General features: G+C 56.1%; 1 protein-coding gene across 12 annotated transcripts in view; it reads left to right on the top strand.

Annotated features, from left to right (window-relative positions):
- The window catches only part of LMF1 (lipase maturation factor 1), a 131,779-nt gene that overhangs the window by 45,895 nt on the left and 64,691 nt on the right, over positions 1–21,193 (top strand). For all 12 annotated transcript variants that reach the window (XM_063598176.1, XM_034951650.3, XM_024925938.4 and 9 more), the window contains exon 3: positions 3,805–3,815. In XM_063598176.1, coding sequence (XP_063454246.1) covers positions 3,805–3,815 — 11 coding nt within the window. The remainder of the gene's footprint in view (positions 1–3,804; positions 3,816–21,193) is intronic.

Genomic DNA, 21,193 nt, shown 5'->3' with positions numbered 1-21,193 from the left:
AAATTTAACAAATATTTATACATGAAGTCTTTTTACAGATGATAAGTAGCTAGAGCCAAATGTGTTTTTAAATCAAAAGCTTCCTATAGAAATGGGAGCCCCCATCCAGTGCAAGGGGCAGGGCCTGTGCTGGGGCCGTGTGCAGCATCTGCAGGGCATCGGGGGTCCTGCTGCCTCCCTAGCACAGAGACCCCAACGACCTGTCAGTCAACAGAGACCCCAGCAGCCTGTCAGTCAACAGAGACCCCAGCGGCCTGTCAGTCAACAGAGACCCCAGCAGCCTGTCAGTCAACAGAGACCCCAGCGGCCTGTCAGTCAGGTGTGGGGGCTCACAGGGGAGCAGGTTCCTGACCTCACTAGGCAGTCAGAGGGAGCGTGTTAACCCTGACCATCCAAAAGCAAAATCTACGTCCCGCTGTCCGGGGAAGGACTTGAGTTTCTTTAAAGAACAAAACAGCAGAACAAACCCAGAAGAACTCCATGGAGTCAGTATCTTCTAACGTGAGTTCTAACTGTTGAAAATATAATAAAAGCTATGAAAGTAATAAGACGTTTTAGTTTTTCATGTCATTACCTTAGCTAAAACCTGCTATTTAAAGATTCTTTTATCAGGCAGCCTTGAAATGCAAAATTCAAAGCAGGTGAAGTGACAGAAGAATGCGTTTTCAAACACCCTCAGCTGATGCGAAGGCAGCTGCGTCTGAACTCACCCCTTCTCTGCACAACGCTTGTATTTTGGTGGCCCTGAGTCACTGAAACTCTTCCAGGCCTTGGTCCCTTCTGATAAAAGCGTGAGGCTGCGTCTTTTTAGCTAGGATCTCCCGCCCTGTCGCGCAGGCTGGAGTGCAGTAGTAGCGCAATCTTGGCTCACTGCAGCCTGGAACTCCTGGGCTTAAGCCATCTTCCAGCCTCGGCCCCAAAGTCACTGGGACTACAGGTGTGCGCCACCACACCTGGCTAATAAAAGAGCAAAGCTTTTATTCTCTATGGATTTTAAAAATCAGCTCCTTTTCCTTTCTCCGTTCAACTAAGGTTATATATTGGGAACATTTTGTGGGTAAATTTATTTCTAGCATTAGCCAATGTGTACAGCGGCTGCTTGGAAGATTTTGGTCACGGAAATGGGGGCAGGGAGTGTATCCTGCAGCCCACAGGGTGCCCTCTCTCCCTCCCAGCCTGCTTCCTTAGCCCACGGGGTGCCCTCTCTCCCTCCCAGCCTGCTTCCTCAGCCCACAGGGTGCCCCTTCTCTCTCCCAGCCACCTTCCTCAGCCCACGGGGTGCCCTCTCTCCGTCCCAGCCTCCTTCCTCAGCCCACGGGGTGCCCTCTCTCCCAGCCTCCTTCCTCAGCCCACGGGGTGCCCTCTCTCCCTCCCAGCCTGCTTCCTCAGCCCACGGGGTACCCCCTCTCTCCTAGCCTCCTTCCTCAGCCCACACGGTGCCCCCTCTCTCTCCCAGCCACCTTCCTCAGCCCATGGGGTGCCCTCTCTCCCTCCCAGCCTCCTTCCTCAGCCCACGGGGTACCCCCTCTCTCCCAGCCTCCTTCCTCAGCCCACAGGGTGCCCCGTCTCTCTCCTAGCCTCCTTCCTCAGCCCACAGGGTACCCCCTCTCTCCCAGCCTCCTTCCTCAGCCCACAGGGTGCCCTCTCTCCCTCCCAGCCTCCTTCCTCTGGAGTGAAAAGCAAATCTAGACTTCGTACTCTTTTACCTGTAAATAGTGTGGACCTCTACCGGGAAAGGGATGATTTAAAAAGATATCAGAGCCACTGGGGCAGCCACACACCTGATGCGGTTGAAGAATGAGCCCTCCAGTGCCCTGTCCCCACCCACCTCCCCCACGGCTCAGAGGTCGTTTGTCATGGCCTTTGCTGTGCTTTTATTGTAATGTCAAGGTGGAAAATCACAGACATATTCAAAGGTCAGATGGTGTAGGGAGCCCTGGGATGGGCAGTGGGCCCTGAGGGCCGTCCCACACCCTGTAGCTTTTCATTCCTGTGGATTTCATTAGGCAACGTTGCTTCTTAATGTCTTTAGTGAGATAGAATTCACATACCATAAAACTGCATTTAAAGCAAGCTTGTCCACACGCGGCTCAGGATGGCTTTGAATGAGACCCAACATAAATTCATAAACTTTCTTAAAACATTATGAGTTTTTTTTTTTTTTTTTAGCTCATCAGCTGTCACTAGTGTTAGTATATTTTATGTGTGGCCCAAGACAATTTTTCTTCTTCCATTGTGGCCCACGGAAGCCACAAGATTGGACAACCGACAACCCTGACATAAAGTGTACAAGTCAGCGTACATATTCATGGACTCTGAAGCCATCAGCACCACGTTGAAAACATTCTGGCTGGGGCAGTTCACACCTGTCATCCCAGCACTTAGGGAGGCGGAGGCAGGAGGATCGCCTGAGTCTAGGAGTTTGAGACCAGCCAGGGCAACATGGCAAAACCTCTATAGAAAATACAAAAATTAGTGGGGCATCGTGGTGTACACCTGTGGTCCCAGCAACTCGGGAGGCTGAGGCGGGAGGATTGCTTCAGCCCAGGAGGCTGAGGTTGCAGTGAGCTTATGCACCGCTGCACTCCAACCTGGGTGATAGAATGAGACCGTGTCTCAAAAAAAAAAAAAATTCTGATCAACCCCAGGATAAACCTGGCAATCTACCTCCTGTGTCTGTGGACCGGCCTGTTCCATACATTTCGTGTCCACAAACCACATACTGTGCCTTCTACGTCAGGTGTGGCACTGAGCACCTGAGGCAGGGCTCCTCACGCAGGCATTGGTGCGACCTGCCCGCCTCTTGCGGGACCACAGGTGGCAGAGGGGGTTTCTTCTAGAGCCCAAGGGTAGGTCTTGCTGTGAGGTGGGGTGGGGTTAGAGAGGTCAGAGGCTGAGGCAGGTGTGGGATGCATTGGTGCTGCTTGCCCGCGGCTCTGCCTCCTCTAGACACGCGTGCTGCTTGCTCACGGCTCTGCCGTCTCCTCTAGACACGGGTGCTGCTTGCTCACGGCTCTGCTGCCTCCTCTAGACACGCGTGCTGCTTGCCCATGGCTCTGCTGCCTCCTAGACACGCGTGCTGCTTGCCCATGGCTCTGCCGTCTCCTCTAGACACGCGTGCTGCTTGCTCACGGCTCTGCCGCCTCCTAGACACGCGTGCTGCTTGCCCACGGCTCTGCCGTCTCCTCTAGACACACGTGCTGCTTGCTCACGGCTCTGCCGCCTCCTAGACACGTGTGCTGCTTGCCTGCAGCTCTGCTGTCTCCTCTAGACACGCGTGCCGCTTGCCCGCGGCTCTGCTGTCTGAGGGTCAGAAGCGGGTCACAGCATCACTGAAGCCCCTTTTGGTTGCGATTCAATAGTAAAGACACAGGCCTTGCCCAGCCTTTCCCACCAATTCCTTTCATTTAAGATCCCTTTTCTAATGAGCTGCGCTCGAGGTCATGTGATGTCCTTAAATTTTCAGATTCCAGAGTATGACATTTGCCGTGGCATTTAATTGATGCTGCAAAAAAATAAGTATTAATTCACTCATTCGCAAAATACATTTTTTTTATTGCTATGGGTACTTAGTAGGTGTATCTTGGAATATGTTTTGGGTGCCTGTTCTGGGCCTGCCTGTGTGTGAGCCGTGGGGAGGGGGTCCTGTTCCCCTAATGCCCAGCGGGCAGGTCCTCCTCGCAGGGCTTCCCTGACCCCACACCGTGCTGGGCGCCAGGGTGGGCTTCACTCAGTGGGGAAACAGTGGGTTTTTGGTTGAAACAAGCCGAAGTGTTAATACTCGTTTCTTCTTTTGTTTTTCAGGTACTCTTTCGGTAAGTGAGATGCATTTAGAGAAAGCTCTGCGAGAGTTGAGCGTTGTGTGTTTGGTATGTATCTTCACGCACTTTTCCCGGCCTCTCCCGTTCCTTAGCCTCTGCCATCAGCCTTCCCAGTATGCACAGATGGCAGTGGTGGGCGCTTGTGATCTGATCCGTGCCTCCTCCCTGGATGTGGGAGCTCCTGGGCTTCCAGGCCCCGGGCACCTAGAGACGGATGGCTGCACGCGTGATTGTGGGCATCTCACAGGTGTGATTACCACCGCTTCCCTGGGGCAGAGGGAAAGCACCCACAGGCCCATCCCCCGTGGACGCTCAAGGCTGTGTGCCCCTCGGCATAGAGAAGGTTCACGGTGCTCACGGCACTCACGCTGGCGGGCACTTTGTCTTGTGCTTTGTTTGGTGGAGGGGACCGGAGGTCTTCCCCATCCCACACAACGCAGTCAATACTGGAGGGTGGGAAGAGGGTAGCCACCCAGTGGACAGGACAGGGCCGGGAGGACAGTGGATGTGACCTGCATTGGGCCTGGAGGCCTCCAGAATGTCATGGGACACATGGTAGCTTGGTAAGCAGACCTGACTCCAGGACCTTGGGAAGGATGACCATACCCCACCCCTGCCTTTCTCCGTGACCTCAGGGCGCAGGCAGAAGGGCCGGTCTTTGCTGGTAAAGGCCCTGGCCTGGGCCTCGCACTCAGGGTCTCTCTGCCCCGACCTCTCTGGCTCTCGGCCCCTTTCCCAGGAGAGCAGGGGTGGCCTGTCTGGGCGTGGATCTTTGCCTGCCCTCTTCGCAGTCTCAGCTCTCAGGGCCTGTGTCCTTGCGGTAGAGGTCACTTTCTTCATTATTTTATTCCTCACGTATTTTCATTCCTTCAATATTGAGTACCAGTGATGCTGGAAATCTGGATCGAATCAAAGAAAGGAAGAACATCAGAATCTGTTAAAACGTAAATACAAAGGAACCTTATTCCTGATTTTAATCACTTTGAAAGGCAGGTTCCTGTAATTGCAGACGACCAGGCCACCTTGGCCACTGTCACTCATGGGTTTCCTGGCTGCTGGGTGCCACCTGGCTCGGGGTGCACCGTCAGGGTGTGCGGCTCTGCGTGCTTGCGTCTGTTCATGGTTTCCATGTTTTTCTTAAAGCAAGAAGCAAGGAATCATTTCAGGAATTCCTTTTCCGTTTGCAAATCTGACACAACCTGGTTGGAACCAGCTGGTTTTTTGCCTGCCAGTCCTGTGGCTGCATCAAGGGAGCAGAGTGCTCACGCGTGTGGGAGCGAGTAGATGTGAGGAAGCGTGTGCGGTGACCTGAGTCCCCGGGCCTCCCCCGGAGTGCTCACGCGTGTGGGAGCGAGTACACGTGAGGAAGCGTGTGTGGCGGCCTGAGTCCCCGGGCCTCCCCCGGAGTGCGCCAGGATACATTCAGTATCAAAATGCCCACAGAGAAAGCTACATTCTTCAACATTTAGATAAACAAATCTTTTCTTAGTAAATTTTATTTATTTAAAATTACAACAGGGTGGATGCAGTGGCTCATGCCTATAATCTTAGCAGTTTGGGGGCTGAATCAGGACCTCTTGAGCCCAGGAATTCCAGACCAGCCTGGGCAACATAGCAAGACCCTATCACCACAAAAAAATTTTTTTTAATTAAAATCATACAATTACAACAGTATTATTTTTTCTCAGTTCTTATGAGGAGGGAAAGCTTTAGGTCCCGACACCTGTGTCTAGCGGGAGAAGTCCCTGCTGTCTGATGTTGTGGACTCTGAGCAGTGATCGCAAAATCGAGTCCGTGAGGCAAGAGCCCAGTGCGCGGGTCAGAGGGTCAGCACCGCGGGGGCTGTGAGCGGGCGGGCCGGGGCAGGCTAGGGGGGCAGCGGCTGAAGCTTGTGTGTTCCCTGTGAGAGATGGGCCTGCGATGCCACGGTGCTGCCCTGTCTCAGCACCAGGGCCACAGGACCAATTGCTGGGGATGAGAGGGCCTGGAGCCCACCCTCCCCGTGCCCTCGCCTGTGAGGCCTCCTGGGGAACACAGGCTCTACTCTAAGTAGGGTGCGGGGGAAGCGCCTGGGGCAGTGGACTCCCAGAGGCAGTGCTGGAGCGGCAGAGGCAGCCGAGGAGCCGGGTGACTCTGGAGCCAGCCTCCCGCGTCCCCAACCACTTGCTGAAGGAAAAGCAACGGGGTCTGCATGGGGGGTGGGACGTGAGCCTGTGTGGCCGCCGTCGGGGGCTGCGCTTGCGCTCCCAGCCCAGGGAAGTCCGTCTTCTGCTTTTGCGTCTCCCTGGGTGTTTTCAGGTGAGCGTCACACATTCTGATTCTTCGGTAGCAGGTGGTAATTGTAGGGACTCAGAAGCGAATCGTTGACTCATTAATGTTAATGTTTTCCGCCTGAGAGCCCTCGTGAGCCTGAGTTTCGTGTTGTGTCTGACCCTGCAGCGGCTCAGCACGTCACTTTGGACTGCGGCGCAGAAATTCAGAAGACTCGTAGTAGCTTCGGCAGTGCTCTCCCTGCCTTCCGAGCAGCCATGCGTCTTTGAACTGTCTTCCGTTCCCTGATCTTGGAGAACATAGAGCTGCCAGTTACTGAGGTATGACGCCGGGTGCTGGGCCTCAGAACAGCTAGACCAAAGGCACTAGAAGGTCAGGCCTCCTGATCTGAGACCTCTGGGGAGGCTCCTTTCCTGTGGCCTCGTTCAGGACGGCCTGGGAGAACGCAGTTTGTGTGTGCGTTCCTCAGCTCATCCGAGCCGCGTGTGCGTCTGTGTCCATCTCAGTGACATTCCTTGTCTTCATTTTGCACAATGGGCTTTAGTGGAGATCAGGTGGCTCAGGGCAGGGCGCAGGGTCAGTCACTGGGACCCTGTGGCCCACAAAGCAGCATCCTCAGGCAGTGCGTGTCCCCAGGCAGCAGCCAGCCGGCTCTAGGTGGGCCAGGCTTCCAGGGCCCCCACCCAGCCCGGCCACTGGGCACATGTGTTTCTAAAATTAATTAAAACTAAATGAAATAAAAAGCTCCAGGCCTTGGTTGCGTTGGCTGCACCTCACGTGCTCCGTGGCCGCGTGTAGCTGTGGCTTCCCCACTGGGCGGTCCCAGACCTTTTTTTTTTTTTGAGATGGAGTCTCGCTCTGTCGCCCAGGCTGGAGAGCAGTGGCGGGATCTTGGCTCACTGCAAGCTTCATCTCCTGGGTTCAGGTGATTCTCCTGCCTCAGCCTCCCGAGGAGCTGGGATTACAGGCACCCACCACCACGCCCGGCTAATTTTTGTATTTTTAGTAGAGATGGGGTTTCACAGTGTCCGCTAGCCTGGTCTCCAACTCCTGACCTCAGGTAACCCGCCCGCCTCAGCCTCCCAAAGTGCTGGGATTACAGGCATGAGCCATTGCGCCCGGCCCCAGACCATTCTCAGCCCAGCAGTCTGCGGAGGCTGCCAGTCAAAGATCCTAACATTTCACCAGCAGCAAACCCTGCCTTCTGAGGGCTCGTGGCTCGGCGTGGGCTCCCTGGGACATGCTCTCACAATGCTGTGGGTGTGAGCGGGACCCGCCTGAAAATACACACGGCTGCTCTTAGTGAAACGGCCGCTGGCCGGGAAGTCCGCACAGCCCCCGTCGCTAGTGTCTTCCTTTTTCTCAGGATGACCACAGCATCCACAGAATGTTTACATTTCTTTTCTTTTCAAGGCAGAGTCTTGCTCTGTCACCCAGGCTGGAGTGCAGTGGTGCAGTCTCAGCTCCTTGACCTCCCGGGCTCAGGCGATCCTCCCACCTCAGCCTCCCAGTTAGCTGGGACTACAGGCGCACTGTCATGGCCAGCTAATTTTTAACTTTTTGTGGAGATGGGGTCCCACTGTGCTGCCCAGGCTGGTCTTTGGGTCTCTGTTCACATCTCTCTACTGTTGTAAGAGCCCCTCCAGTGAGCTCGCCCGCTGCTGTCCTGGGCTCTGTGTCCCGGGGTCCTGTGCCCCCGTTCAGACGGACGCGACCACTGCTGTCCTGGGCTCTGTGTCGCAGGGTCCTGCGCCCCTGTTCAGACGGACGCGACCACTGCTGTCCTGGGCTCTGTCCCAGGGCCCTGTGCCCCCTTTCACACGAACACGACCACTGCTGTCCTGGGCTCTGTGTCCCAGGGTCCTGCGCCCCCGTTCAGACGGACGCGACCGCTGCTGTCCTGGGCTCTGTGTCCCGGGGTCCTGCGCCTCCGTTCAGACGGACGCGACCGCTGCTGTCCTGGGCTCTGTGTCCCAGGGCCCTGTGCCCCTGTTCACACGTACACGACCACTGCTGTCCTGGGCTCTGTGTCCCAGGGTCCTGCGCCCCCGTTCAGACGGACGTGACCGCTGCTGTCCTGGGCTCTGGGTCCCAGGGCCGTGCGCCCCCGTTCACAGACGGACGTGACTGCTGAGCAGGATGAAGCTGCGTTCGTCAGGGCCGCGCTTTCCAGGACGCAGGAAAACCACAATATTTGTTAAACCCCATTCTGCCGTCTGTGTTTCTGCTGGAGTTTAGATAGAGCTGAGCTTTGAGGGCTGCTGAGTTTGGTAACATTCACTTCAAAGAAGGAGCCTGACGGTAATGAATTCCGCAGCCCCGAATGTGGCCGCTTCCTGCCGCCCTGCAGCGAGTGCACCTTTTGATATTCAGTGAGCCTGGATCTGGGAGTCTCTCGAGCCTCCAGCCGCCCTTGCGCATTGGAAAGGATGCGGGAACCCGAGAGGACCTGCAGCAGCGGGTGGCAGGGCTCCGTGGGGCTGCCTGCTTTCCCTCCAGGACCAGACCGCCTTTGCCGGCACCCTCCCGACAATGCACCGTCCCCCAAGTGTGGGCCTCACCCCCAGCTTGGCCCCATCCCCTGAGTGTGGACCCTGTCCTCCAGCGTGGTCCCCGTCCCCCATGGGGCGCCATGCCTAGCACCTGGTTCTGTATGGAGAGCGGGCTCTGGGAAGGGGCTCCCGTCTGCAGAGTTCGGTGAGGTTGAAACAGCAAAGGCCACAGCCGTTGTTCTGGGACTGAGACCAGGGCCGGTCCCCAGTGCTTCTGGAGACGCGTTCTGGCCCCTCCCAGGCCTGGGGCAGTTGGGAGGGATGGCTGGGCTTTCAGGCGCGGGATGGGACAGCATTGTGACCCCACTGGCCGCTGAGATGTGACCAGGGGAAGGAGACACTCGTGGTGAGGGGTTCTGGAACCAGGGGCAGCCTTGTGTGAGTAGGGGGCAGAGTCCACAGGCGCCAGGGCAGGGCTTCCTCTGGCTCAGCTCCTGGGCCACTTTGCCGGGTCTTTGTGCCCAGATAGGGTCCCAGAGGAAGACCAACAGGTTCCCAAGGCCTTTGGAGTGTTTTAGGCCCCCAAAATCGTTTTGTAATTTCTTTGTGATTTTAGCCTGATGGACTTGGGTGTGTACGGGTGTCTACCTCCAGGCGATCCTACCCCCATCTTGCACCACTGGGCCCCCATGGGGGTGTAGGGATGGGCCCGTGGGGATGTGGGGAGGGGCTCGTGGGGGCGTGGGGTGGGCCTGCGAGGGTGTGCCCGTGGGGGTGTGGGGTGGGCCCATGGGGGTGTGGGGTGGGCCCGTGGGGGTGTGGGATGGGCCGGTGGGGATGTGGGGAGGGGCTTGTGGGGGCGTGGGTTAGGCTCGTGGGGCATGGGGATGGGCTCGAGCAGGGGACCAGGCTGTTGATGGTGACTGCCCGTGGGGAGGGGCTGGAGGCCTTTGCCCCCCTGCTCCCTCAGGGCAGTGAAGTGAGGGTGTCAGCTGGGGGCATACAGAGGAGTGAGGGTCCCAGGACCGAGGGAAGGGTTCTGGAAGTCTCCACCTTCCCAGGATATTCCTTTGTAGGAAGTGGGTTCTGTTTCTTACTACAGTCCCATCCAGGGGAGAGTTGGACAGGCCAGGGCCTGAGGGAATTTGGGGTCCTTGGAGTAAGAAACTTCGTTGATGAATGGTTGGTTTATCCTCATCTTCCACTGATGAATGATTGGTTTATCCTCATCTTCTGGAAGGCCAATGCCAGCTGGTCTGGGGCCTTCCTCCATGCTGGGCCAGGTGTGAGCGCCAACACACAGGTGGCCTGGGTCTCACTGGGATTGGACTGTGGTTATGCTGAAAACACGTGGAGGCTGTGGGGGCCCATCCACGTAGCGGGTGCGAGGAATGAATCTCAGCAGCAACGGGCGCTCCTGTGTGAGCCACGGAGGCAGGACGGCCAGGCTGTCCCAGCGTCGGGTGCCTGTGTGGGGGCTGCGGCCCAGGTTTCGTTGCAGCTTGTGCTGGAATTCGGTTGTTTGTCGCTACATTCGGAGGCTTTCCAAGCGTACCAGGCCCCTCCTGGGTTTTGCTGCTGTGCTCTTGCCAAGCGGGAAACTTCCCCACCTCTCAGGTCTGCTTTCTAGGCTGTCCCCACACAGGCCAAGTGTCGCCGTGCGTGTGCGGGGCCCCAGACACTGGGCTAGGGTGTTTTCCATTGCGGCAGCACCTCCCGCCAGCCATTGTGAATTAAATGCTCCCTGTGACCCTTCACCCTTGCCGCTCTTAAATTCGTGCTTTAAAAACAGCTTAATGAGGGGTTCACTGGCCCAACTGGAAGTTTTTATTAAGCCCTATTAGTGCTGGAGCAGAGCCTGCCTGCAGGAAGCGATTGCCGGGTGAGCTCCGCCTGGGCTGCACCAGGCTCCACCAGGCAGCCCCAGTCCCCGCCCTCCTGTCCCTGCTTTAGCTGATGGCCCTTCCCTCCCCTTCCCAGCTCCCAGGGTCAGGAATGCAGTTTCTTTTAATTAAATTATTCCCTAATCAGAGGCAGCCTCCATGGCCTCTGCCGTGAGCTCGCTCAGCTGCCAGGCTGCAACCGGTAGGCCGAGCCAGCTCCTCTCTGGGTCCTTTCTCTTGCATTCCTGTGTTGATTTAATTGCACGGCCCCTCCCTGGGGGAGAAGCATCCTGTAGAGTGTGGTTCCAGAGGGTTCCCTCAAACCGGGAGGCAGAGCCCTTCCCTGTCACCTGGGGTGTGAATGACTGTGGTCCTGCGTGTCTCTGGTCTCGGTGTCTGGTCGTGTTCTTCATAGGAAGGACAGGGAAGCCCACTTGGGTGACTTTTAGAGCCCCCCACATGACATGGGCTAGCTGTGAGCCATCTCCACGGGCCATTTCCAAGGTGAGAAAGGGCTCTTGAGCGGCTTCTGCCACTTCCTCACCATGAGCGGCCCTTGGTTGGCCATGAGAGAAGGAGAGGCTGCCCTCAGACTCGGCTCCATCTCTGGAGGCCTCTGGGCCTGAGTCTCCGCCTGGGTGCAGTGGCCCTTCTGGACCCTCCAGTGCTCTCCACTGGGGTCTCGGGGTGTTTCTTGGCTCCAGGAGTGGTGTTCTCGCCTGGTGGCTTCTCTGTCACTACTTGCCAGGCTGTCTTCTTGGGCCACAGGGACCCCAGCATAGGCCCGGGGTGCTGCCCAGGGAGGACTCCTGTGGCTAGAAGGGGAGGACTCACAGAGAGGAGAGGTGGCAAATGGGGACCTGGGGAGCAGCTGACATCCTGGCTGTGACCTGCGGGGTCCCTGGGGTCCTGCATGCAGCCAGCACAGTGAAGGAGGAGAGGAAGCCTCTGGGTGGACGCCGGGACCCCTTAGGGTGTGTGCCGTGGTGCCGGGTTCCACCTTCTTCACACGTGTGCGTGCGCAACTTTGGTGGGCACTTGTTTTTAGGGTAGTCTTTTTTCATCTAATTTTCATCCACCCTGTGTTAACCTCCTGGTTCTGTCCATTCTTATCTTCATGCCAACTCAGATTTGTACCCAAACGCAGACATATGCAAACACAGGTGCACACTTGCACACACACAGACACACGTATGCAGATCCTATGCAAACACACGAGCACACATGGACATACACAGACACATATGCAGATCATATGCAAACTACACACGGGGACACAATGCAGATCATATGCAAACGTGCACACATGCAGAGATGTATGCAGACCATATGCAAACACACGTGCACACATGCACACACGTGTGCAGATCATGCGAACACGTGCATGTGTGTGCACACAGATATGTATGTAGAGCACATGTAAACACGTGCACACATGCACACACTTATGCAGATCATATGCAACCGTGTGCACACATGCATGCAGACATGTATGTAGATCGTATGCAAACACATGCACAGATGCACACATGCAGATCATATGCAAACACGTGCACACATGCACACAGACATGCAGATCTTATGCAAACACACACATACATGCACACAGACATGTATGCAGATCATATGCAAACAGGTGCATGCATGCACACACAGACATACGTATGCAGATCATATGCAAACGTGCACTCGCGCACACAGACCCATGTATGCAGATCATATGCAAATGTGTGCACATGCATATGCACATATGCAGACCATATGCAAACACAGGTGCACACATGCACACACAGACATATTCAGATCATATGCAAACGTGCACACATGGGCATACAGACCCACCTATGCAGATCATATGCAAACGTGTGCACACATGCGCACACACGTATGCAGACCATATGCAAGCACACGTGCACGCATGCATACAGACACATATGCAGATCATATGCAAACACGTGCACATGCACACACACAGACACACATGCAGATGCACATACAGGATTTAGGGGTAAATGTTTGCTTTACTCAAACAGGGCCATATTAGATACATTTCTTTCATTCCCTTTTTTTCACTTACTAATATCTGGTGAAAATTACTAAGTTGAACCTAGAAGAAAAGCATATATGTATAGTTTTTCTTCAGAGACAGGGCCTTGCTCTGTTGTCCAAGCTGGACTGCACTGGCACAATCACAGCTCATTGCAGCCTCGACCTCCGCAGACTCAAGTGATCCTCCCACCTCAGCCTCCCAAGTAGCTAGGACCACAGGCATGAACCACCACACCCGATTAATTTTTTTATTTTCTTTTTTATAGTGACAGGGTCTTGCTGTGTTGTCCAGGCTGGTCTTGAGCTCCTAGCTAGGCTCAAACTGTCCTCCTCTCTTGACCTCCCAAAGTGCTTTAGGGGATTACAGGCATGAGCCACCAGGCCCTCCCAGAAAATAGATTTTAAAGGCCATTTTGTCTCATTCACACGATCATTAACATTTTGTTGGTTTTGAATTTCTCCCATCACGTTGTTACCCATTTCTGTTTTCAAAACATGGTTATCTCTTTACTATGCAGAATTCTAAACCACTGAAGAAGTGTTTTGTTGCTGTGATTCATACTTCCAGTGCTGAATCCACTTGAGTGGCTTTAATCTAGAATCTTCCACGTGGCTTTTTAATTGTTTTTAACTGTATGGATGCAGGATGTTTGGTGGCATCTGCTCTTCATTCCTAGTGGATTAGTGACAGTGACAGTGAGCAAGGGGCTTCCTGTGTGGCTGAAGAGGGCGGTTTCGTCACCACCCATTCCGCAGGGGGCAGCTCAGCCCGGCAGGCATTTGGGGAGTCGCTCCCAGCACTCTGCGGACAGGGGTCTGACTGCACGCGTTCCTCCCCTCCACCCCCCGCTGCCGGCTGGAGGGCACAGTCTGTGCGGTGGCCTTGCCACCCCCTAGCAGGTCTGCATCCGTTCTCCCGCCTGGGCCTTAATACTTGTTTCCTCCTTTTCCTCACTTTCCCTTGCCTAAACCGCCATAGATCATCCCCTTTATGGGTCTTTTCAAAGAGCTGGTTTTATCTATCAGAATTTTAAAATATACTCTAGCTCATTCATTTTTGCCTCTTGTAGTTGCTTGCTTTTTCTGGGAGAAAGCGGTTTATCATTTCCAGTGCCTGGAGTTGGTTCAGCTATTTTCTGTCTCTTCTTCTCTGCTAATGAAAGCCAACTGGAGGGCGGCTACCCACTTCTGGCTATGTCCCTGCCCTACCCTGTCATCTGAGACCCCCGGCTGCCCCTGACAGTGGCCGATGGTGTGGTTTTATAACCTTCAGCGCTAATGCCTCTAGACCAAGGACCACCTGGAGAAATGCTTTGAAAATGCCACATGCTCAGGGTTTTACAGGTGGCCTTTTGTTTCTCAACTTTGATTTTATTACACTGTGGCCAATGTGGCCTGAAGATTGTTCTTTTAATTATTAAAAAAATTAGGCATGTGCATGAATAGTCAAATTGTATTACACGACTTATAATAAAAACAGAAGCCCTTGCCGTACCACTTCTCAACCACATGCTGTTCTCCAGACAACCCTTTTATCACTTCCTGCACTTAACTCTGGTATTTGTCTGTCTTACTGATAGGTTTATATGGGTTATTCTTCACATACCACGGTTAGACACTGTGTATACATGTCCTCTTATGAACGACAGGGATTGCCCTCACACACCCTAATGTTCTTCTCATCATCATCAGTATAGCTGTGTCACAAGTATAATTTTTATTAGTTTAATTGTCTTTACATTATTTTGACTCTGTAAATATTGTGACTGCTGAGCCAAATAGTGAACTATAGTAACTTTTTTTCTAATAACTCTTCATTTTTCCTGGAGTTCATAGTTGCCTTTTCTATTTTGATTGGCTTCGTTTTTCATCTCTGATCATATCTCACTCATTTGTTCCAACTTTACCAGCACAACTGGTCAACCGTTTCCAATACTGTTGTTTTTACAGAATCAAACACATTGGACAATCTATCAGTTTTTTCTCTCCACTTTGTGAAGATTTCCGCTCAGGACCTCATTGTTACTGCTTGGAGCAGATGCTTTGTAGGCCTCTGGATTTGGAGATTGTGGGGCAGGTTAACTCTGCCAGATTGGGTGCCACTGATGAGTTTGTCCCTCTGCCCATTCCAGGGATCCTAAGATGGTTCCCAGGAGCAGGTGACCTCATCGTATTGAGGGTAAGGCTCAGAGTCCACAGCCCCTCCTCCACGTCCTTGTAAAGCAGTGCTCTTAAGGAGGATTTCTCTTTTTTTAGAGCTGGGATCTTGCTCTGTTGCTCAGGCTAGTCTCAACCTACTGGGCTCAAGCTGTGCTGCCACCTCAGCCTCCTGAGTAGCCGGGACTATTGGCTTCCCTGAGAAGCCTGATGCTTTAGTGGGGAAGGTGTTTAGAGACCAAGACATGGGTGCTGGGGTGCCTGTTGCTACTGGGGTGCTGCAGCTTCTCAGCCCCTCAGCCGGCAGAGTTAGGAAATACATGGCTGTTCAGGAAGCCACGCAATGGGGAGGAATGAACTGTGGACAGCTGGGGACCCTCGTAGGCCACAGTGCAGCGTGCCAGTGTTAGCAGCTGCCACATCCGCCCCACACTCCTTGCCCCTGCTCTGTTTTGCCATGACGCAGATCCCAGGCATCACATTCCTGCATTTGGAAATGCCTCCTCGTACACCTGAAGACAGGCCTTCGCAACAACACGACACCAACACCACATCACACCCGAAAACCAAGGCGACTTTCACACAGGGCCTTCGCAACAACACGACACCAACAGCACGTCACACCCGAAAACCGAGGCGACCTTCACACAGGGCCTTCGCAACAACACGACACCAACACCATATCACACCCGAAAACCGGGGCGACTTTCTTCACGTCCATGTTAGTAATGCCTTTTCTCAGCTGTTTTCCACACAAGGGCTGGCCACGTTAGGTGGATGCCCGTGCGCTGTCTCCCTTCTTCAGGTCCTGCTGGATCACTTCCCCAGTGGCCACTCCGCCTGCCACTCTGCCTACCTGGCTACCGGTTGCTGAGGGCTGGGGGTGAGAGCTCACAGCTGGATCAGAACCCCCTCTGTGGCCCCCCTTGGGAGGTGGCTGCCTTCTCCCACCTTGCCGTGGAGGCGAGATTGTGCAGGGACCAGAGGCTGCCCTGGTCTGCCTGTGAGAAAGCCCCTGGGTGGTTGCTGTCAAGGAGCATGGCTGGGCCTGCGAGACACGGTGCCCCGATCTGCCTGGAAGTTTTCTGTCCAGGCCGCCCTCCCTCATCGCCTCTGTCCCGTGTCGGCTGCTTGGAATGCGTCTCTCTGGACCTCATCTGGGGTAAACAGCTGCTTCTCTCCCCTTACTCCTCAGCTGTGGAGGAACGCTGGTTTCCAGGCCCGCTCACAGGATTTTTAATGTTCTGCCCAGACCTTGCTAACACCTCTCAGCGGCTAAGCCTATTTCTGTAGATTCTCTTATGTTTTGTTTTTAAATTTTCTATGTAGTCAATCTTTTTTACATTTCAAACCTTTTAACCTTTGTTTTTCTCCTAAGAATTGTAAAACCCGCACAGGGACCGCCTGGATGCTGTAGGTTCTGTTCACGGGGTTTGCTGCGTGGTTACATAGCGGGTCTCCTTGCCCGTGTCCCCCGTCCCTGCGTCGGTGCTTCAGCGCACATCTGGGTGTGGCTGGTGTCAATGCTTCCCACATCATTAGCTGGAACTCACCGCACACTGCGTCTTTCCCTCCATAAAGAACTTGCACGAGCCCCATCAAGGTATAGGGAGTGGCCGTCACCCCAGAAAGTCCCGTCATCCCCACTCGTCACCGCCCGCATTTGTACAGAGATACAGCTGTCTTGTTCTAAGGGCGAGTCCCTGTGAGAACGCGTGGAGCGTTTTGTCTCTGCCCCCACACACTCCGCCGGAGGGTTTAGCTTTGTGCCGGTGCCTGGCTCGTGGGTGAACTTTCCATAGGGCCTGCCTTGTCCGCGTCTCTGCAGGGAGCGCAGGTCCGTGTGCCCACCCAGGAGGTCTTGGACCCAGCGGCCCCTCAAGAAGGGCTATGTCGACTGTGTTCACCGCAGGAGGGCTCTGCGCTGTCTGGAAAGGGGAACAGAATGCCCCAGTGGAAGCAGATTTGTAGGTGATATTAGGGAAGCTTCTCCTGCCTTCTACTTACCTGGACTTCTTATCCTCCAAGGCGCTTGACTCACAGTCTTACCTCCTTGAGTTGCCTCCAGAAGAAAATGGTCTTTGTTTTACTGAGTTCCTTCTAAGCGCAGTCTGTGATGGGGCCCGTTCTGTCCTGTCCTCGCCCTGCTGAGCACTGAGACAGAGACCCAGGCGACCTGCTGACCGAGGCCAGCTCCCGCCACACCTGCTCTGGGCCACGTGGTGCCGAATTGCTTCCTCCTTCAGGCTCTGATGACACTGAAGCTCCCCAGGGAGAACAGCGGTGTCCTTTGCTGCTGGAGATGCCTGCAGATGCTTGCTCTGGGCGTGCAGGGGCCCCTGGGGAAGGATCCGCGCCTGGCTCCCTCTCTCCATCTTTCCCTCGTTTTGGACGGGAAGTCAACTGTCATTCCTGACGTTCCAGTGTAACGTGTTATGTTTCTCTGATGGCTTTGGGGATTTTATCTTCGGTTGCCAGTTTCTTGACTATGATATGCCTACTTTTTACCAAATTTGGATAATTTTTGCCAATATTTGGGGGGGTTGCCCCATGTTCTTTCTCCTCTCCTGTGGCTCCACGGACATGGACATCAGGCCTCTCCCTGCCTTCCACAAGCTCCTGGGCCCTGTGCTTCTGTTTGGTGTTTTCTAAAAGCCTCTCATCTCTAGAATGAGTCACTGTGGCTGCTATGTCTTCGTGTTCACTGCCTTTTCTTTTGTTCTCCACTCTGCTGCTGAGCTCAGCCAGGGGCATTTGTGCTCTGGAGATTTTAGTTCTTGCTCTGGAGTGGGCCTGGCCTTCCTCCGAGGCTCTGTGTCTCTGCTCAGCTCTCCGGCCCGCCTGCCTGGCAAGCACGTTTTCCTGCGCTTTCCTGTCCTGATGCTTTCCTGCATCCGTGTGGAGCAGCACTTGGGGTGTGGTGTGTAGAGAGGGGAATGTGGACATGCAGTGCGTGCTGTGGGGGCTGACGGGCTGGGGCAGGTGTGGATGTCATGTCGGGGGCCGAGCCAACGGGCCAGGGCGGGCGTGGATGTCATGTTGGGTGCCGACGGACTAGGGCCAGTGTGAATGTCTTGTTGGGGGCCCAGCCGACGGGCCAGGGCTGGTGTGGATGTCCTGTTGGGAGCCGACAGGCTGGGGCCATTGTGGATGTCGTGTTGGGGGCTGAGCCGACGGGCCAGGGCCGGTGCAGATGCTGTGCTGGGGGCCGACAGGCTGGGGCCAGTGTGGATGTCCTGTCCAGCAAGGCCCTGGAGGTGGCGTCCGGGCAGAGTCTTGACCGAGGCTGGAAGGATGGTTCCGGGGGCAGGAGCCTGACTGCCTCGGAGGAAGGGGGTCCCGGGATGGAGCTGTGGGGTGGGGAGCCCATTGTGGATGCTGGCTGCTTCACCCTCACCCCCACGTTCTGTCTGTGGGTCTCCGTGAGGCTCCTCCCAGGGCAGCCCTGCCACCTGATGTAGGTGAAACCCAGTCCTCTCTGCACACCAGTGTTTCTAGGAAAACACTTCCTGTCTTTCTCCCCAAGACCTCCAGGACGTGGGCCTGAGGTCGTCGCTGCCTCCTTCAGTTGCTGCTGCCCGAGGCCCCCGAGAGTGACCCACATGAGACTGCGGCCCAGACGCCCTCCCTGCCTCTGAGGGCGCACACTGTCCAGAGCGGGTCTGTGGGTGGGACGCCCTCCCTGCCCCCGAGGGCGCACACTGTCCAGGGCGGGTCTGTGGGTGGGACGCCCTCCCTGCCCCCGAGGGCGCACACTGTCCAGAGCGGGTCTGTGGGTGGAATGCCCCCAGCAGCCTCCAGGCCCTTTGTCTGCGGGGCCTGTGCCCTGGTGCTGCCGGCACTGCTGTCCTCACACGAGCGCTGGAGATATGAGCTTTCCCAGGGGGGCTCAGCAGGGATGGAGGTGGGGCGGGAGCTGTGTGTGTCCACCATAGGTCCTGACAGAGATGAGGCAGAGGCCACAGGGCTGCCCTGCCCCCTGTCGTGGGCATGTGGGGTGATTCCCGCCCACTTCCCAGGTGTGCCAACCCCCACATTCCTTCCCTGTGAGTGTGTGAGCTCACATAACCCCTGGACACACCACCCTCCACGTGGGGTGCCTGTTGGCCACACTGAGCACACCTGGAAACGCCGACTGCCGAGTGTCAGGGGAGGGTCTGGAAAAGCCGCGAGTGAAAACAGACTGTCCCCCGAGACTGTGTGGTGAGGGGAACACCTGATTCTGCAGCCTGGGAGTCCACGCCGACACACCGACTGCCCACACAGGTGTCACAGCAGGGACGTGGATGCTGCTGTGCTGTGCGGGCTCCAGCCCAGGAGGCCCCGTGGGAGGAGCAGGCGCTGTGAGCTCCTCCCACGGCTGCTCGGGAGTGAGACCCACATCCCACAGGTGTCTCTGAGCAGGCGCCCACCCCAGGACTGGCTGAGAGTCAGGGTGCACCCCGGGACACCAGCCCCGCGTGAGAGTCGGGGTGCGCCCCGGGACGCCGGCCCCGCGTGAGAGTCGGGGTGCGCCCCGGGACGCCGGCCCCGCGTGAGAGTCGGGGTGCGCCCCGGGACGCCGGCCCCGCGTGAGAGTCGGGGTGCGCCCCGGGACGCCGGCCCCGCGTGAGAGTCGGGGTGCGCCCCGGGACGCCGGCCCCGCGTGAGAGTCGGGGTGCGCCCCGGGACGCCGGCCCCGCGTGAGAGTCGGGGTGCGCCCCGGGACACCCCCCTATGGTCACTTAAATTCACATCCAAGTGAACCAAAGTTAAATGTGATTTAAAATGTGCTTCTCAGCCACGCGGGCTGCCTTTGAGTGCTTCAAGGCCTAAAGGGCCGGGGCCCTTGAGGCACACCGTGACCCAGGACAGCCCCGTGGGCACAACGTCCCCGCAGCCCACGATGGCCAGCACTTTTCTGGGGTCTCATGAGTCCCTTGGAGGCTCGGCACACTTCAGCCATTTTTCATGCCCGGGACACAAAAGACAAAGAAATGGTAAGGTGTGGTGCCCAGCAGCCTGACTTAGGTGAAATACTTGGAATACATTAATCGTAAACACTCTTTGCCACGAAGTCTAATTTCCGTGGACGGGAAGCATTTTCGTATTTATCCAAAACCAATAAAGATAGCTAAGGTCATTACTGCGGATTTGTTTCCCGAGAGCTGGTGACACCTGCACAGAGCTGAGCCACAGGGACACCTGGGGCTAGGAAGTCTGGTTGTCACGGCAACCAAGTATGAACAAGCCGCGCGGCCGGGCGCAGGGGTCACTGAGGCCACTTCCTGTTTCTCGGCAGCGCCCATGGACAGCCTTAAAATATGTAACAGTCCGCTAAATTCCTCGTAACTGAGAGCGTGCAGTTAACGTAATTTTATCTAAAGCACGAAAGCCCTTAAGCAGCACTTTCAGAGATGTCTGGTTACTAGAAAATGCCCTCCCGTTTGCCATCTGATCTCTGGTTTAACCCAGCCAGCCGCCCCACGCCACGTCCCGACGCCATGTCCCCAGCTCTGCACCTGTATGTCTCGCGGGCAGCAGAACGGCGGCCCTCCGGTGAAACGTCCTCAGGACGTGAGACATGGCCAGCGGGCAGACGCAGCTGTGAAGCTCAGGCCAGTTCTGGAGGTTCCTGTGCAGAGCTTGGCTCTGGGTGACCACAGGCCAGGGAGCTGCAGTCCACTCCAGACACAGCCTGGTCAATCCCAGAGGAGGGAAGGAGCCCACGGTCAGGAGGAGGCTGGGGGTGCCGGGCGAGCACAGCAGCACTCCTGTCCCCTGGGACACCTCTGGGGTGGGGCTGACATCAGGACCTCCCAGCACCCCTGCAAACAGCCCCGGTACAGGGGTGGGCATGTCTGTTAGGGGAGGGCAGCCCTGCCTGGTCATCTCCAGTGAGCCGGAGGGGTCAGCGGGCCTGGACAAGCCCCCAGAATGGCGCCTGCCCGCAGTGCACACGTGTGGCATTTCTTCATGTGGGCCTGTGCCCGCCCGCAGTGCACACGTGTGGCATTTCTTCACATGGGCCTGCGCCCGCCCGCAGTGCACACGTGTGGCATTTCTTCACGTGGGCCTGCGCAGCATGTGCTCTGCGCGGCCACACTATGGCTGTGTGTTGCCCATGTGCTTGGGGGAGGTGAGATGGTGGTGACCTGTCCCCCATGGTACCGGCATGAGAGTGGCTTTGGGCCTGGTTCCGCACAGGATTGCTTCTGTGTGCTGGGCTGCAGATGGCCCCACACGCGTGACTTTAGCTCTGCCTTCAAGATGAGTTTGCAGCATGGCAGCCCCTGGGTGGCGTCTCCATCCCCGACGCTGAGCAGTACTCATGCTCTCAGAGCTCGCTGCGCAGAGCAATGGCCGTAACAGACCCGGAGCTCAACACTCAGAAGATCTGCGAGGGGACACCCGGGACGTGGCCAGTTGCCAGGAGAGGGGTGTTCCTGACCTACCTTCATTTGCTGCCAGGGAGCCAATGAGGCATCCCAAGGCCGCAGGCCTCAGTGGCAAGGCCCTCACTTGCCCCTCTGAAGCTTTT

This window comes from Pan paniscus, chromosome 18 (genome assembly GCF_029289425.2).
Source record: "Pan paniscus chromosome 18, NHGRI_mPanPan1-v2.0_pri, whole genome shotgun sequence".
NCBI lineage: Eukaryota > Metazoa > Chordata > Mammalia > Primates > Hominidae > Pan > Pan paniscus.
The sequence above is the reverse complement of the archived record's forward strand: the minus strand, read 5'-3'. Positions and strand labels throughout refer to the sequence as shown.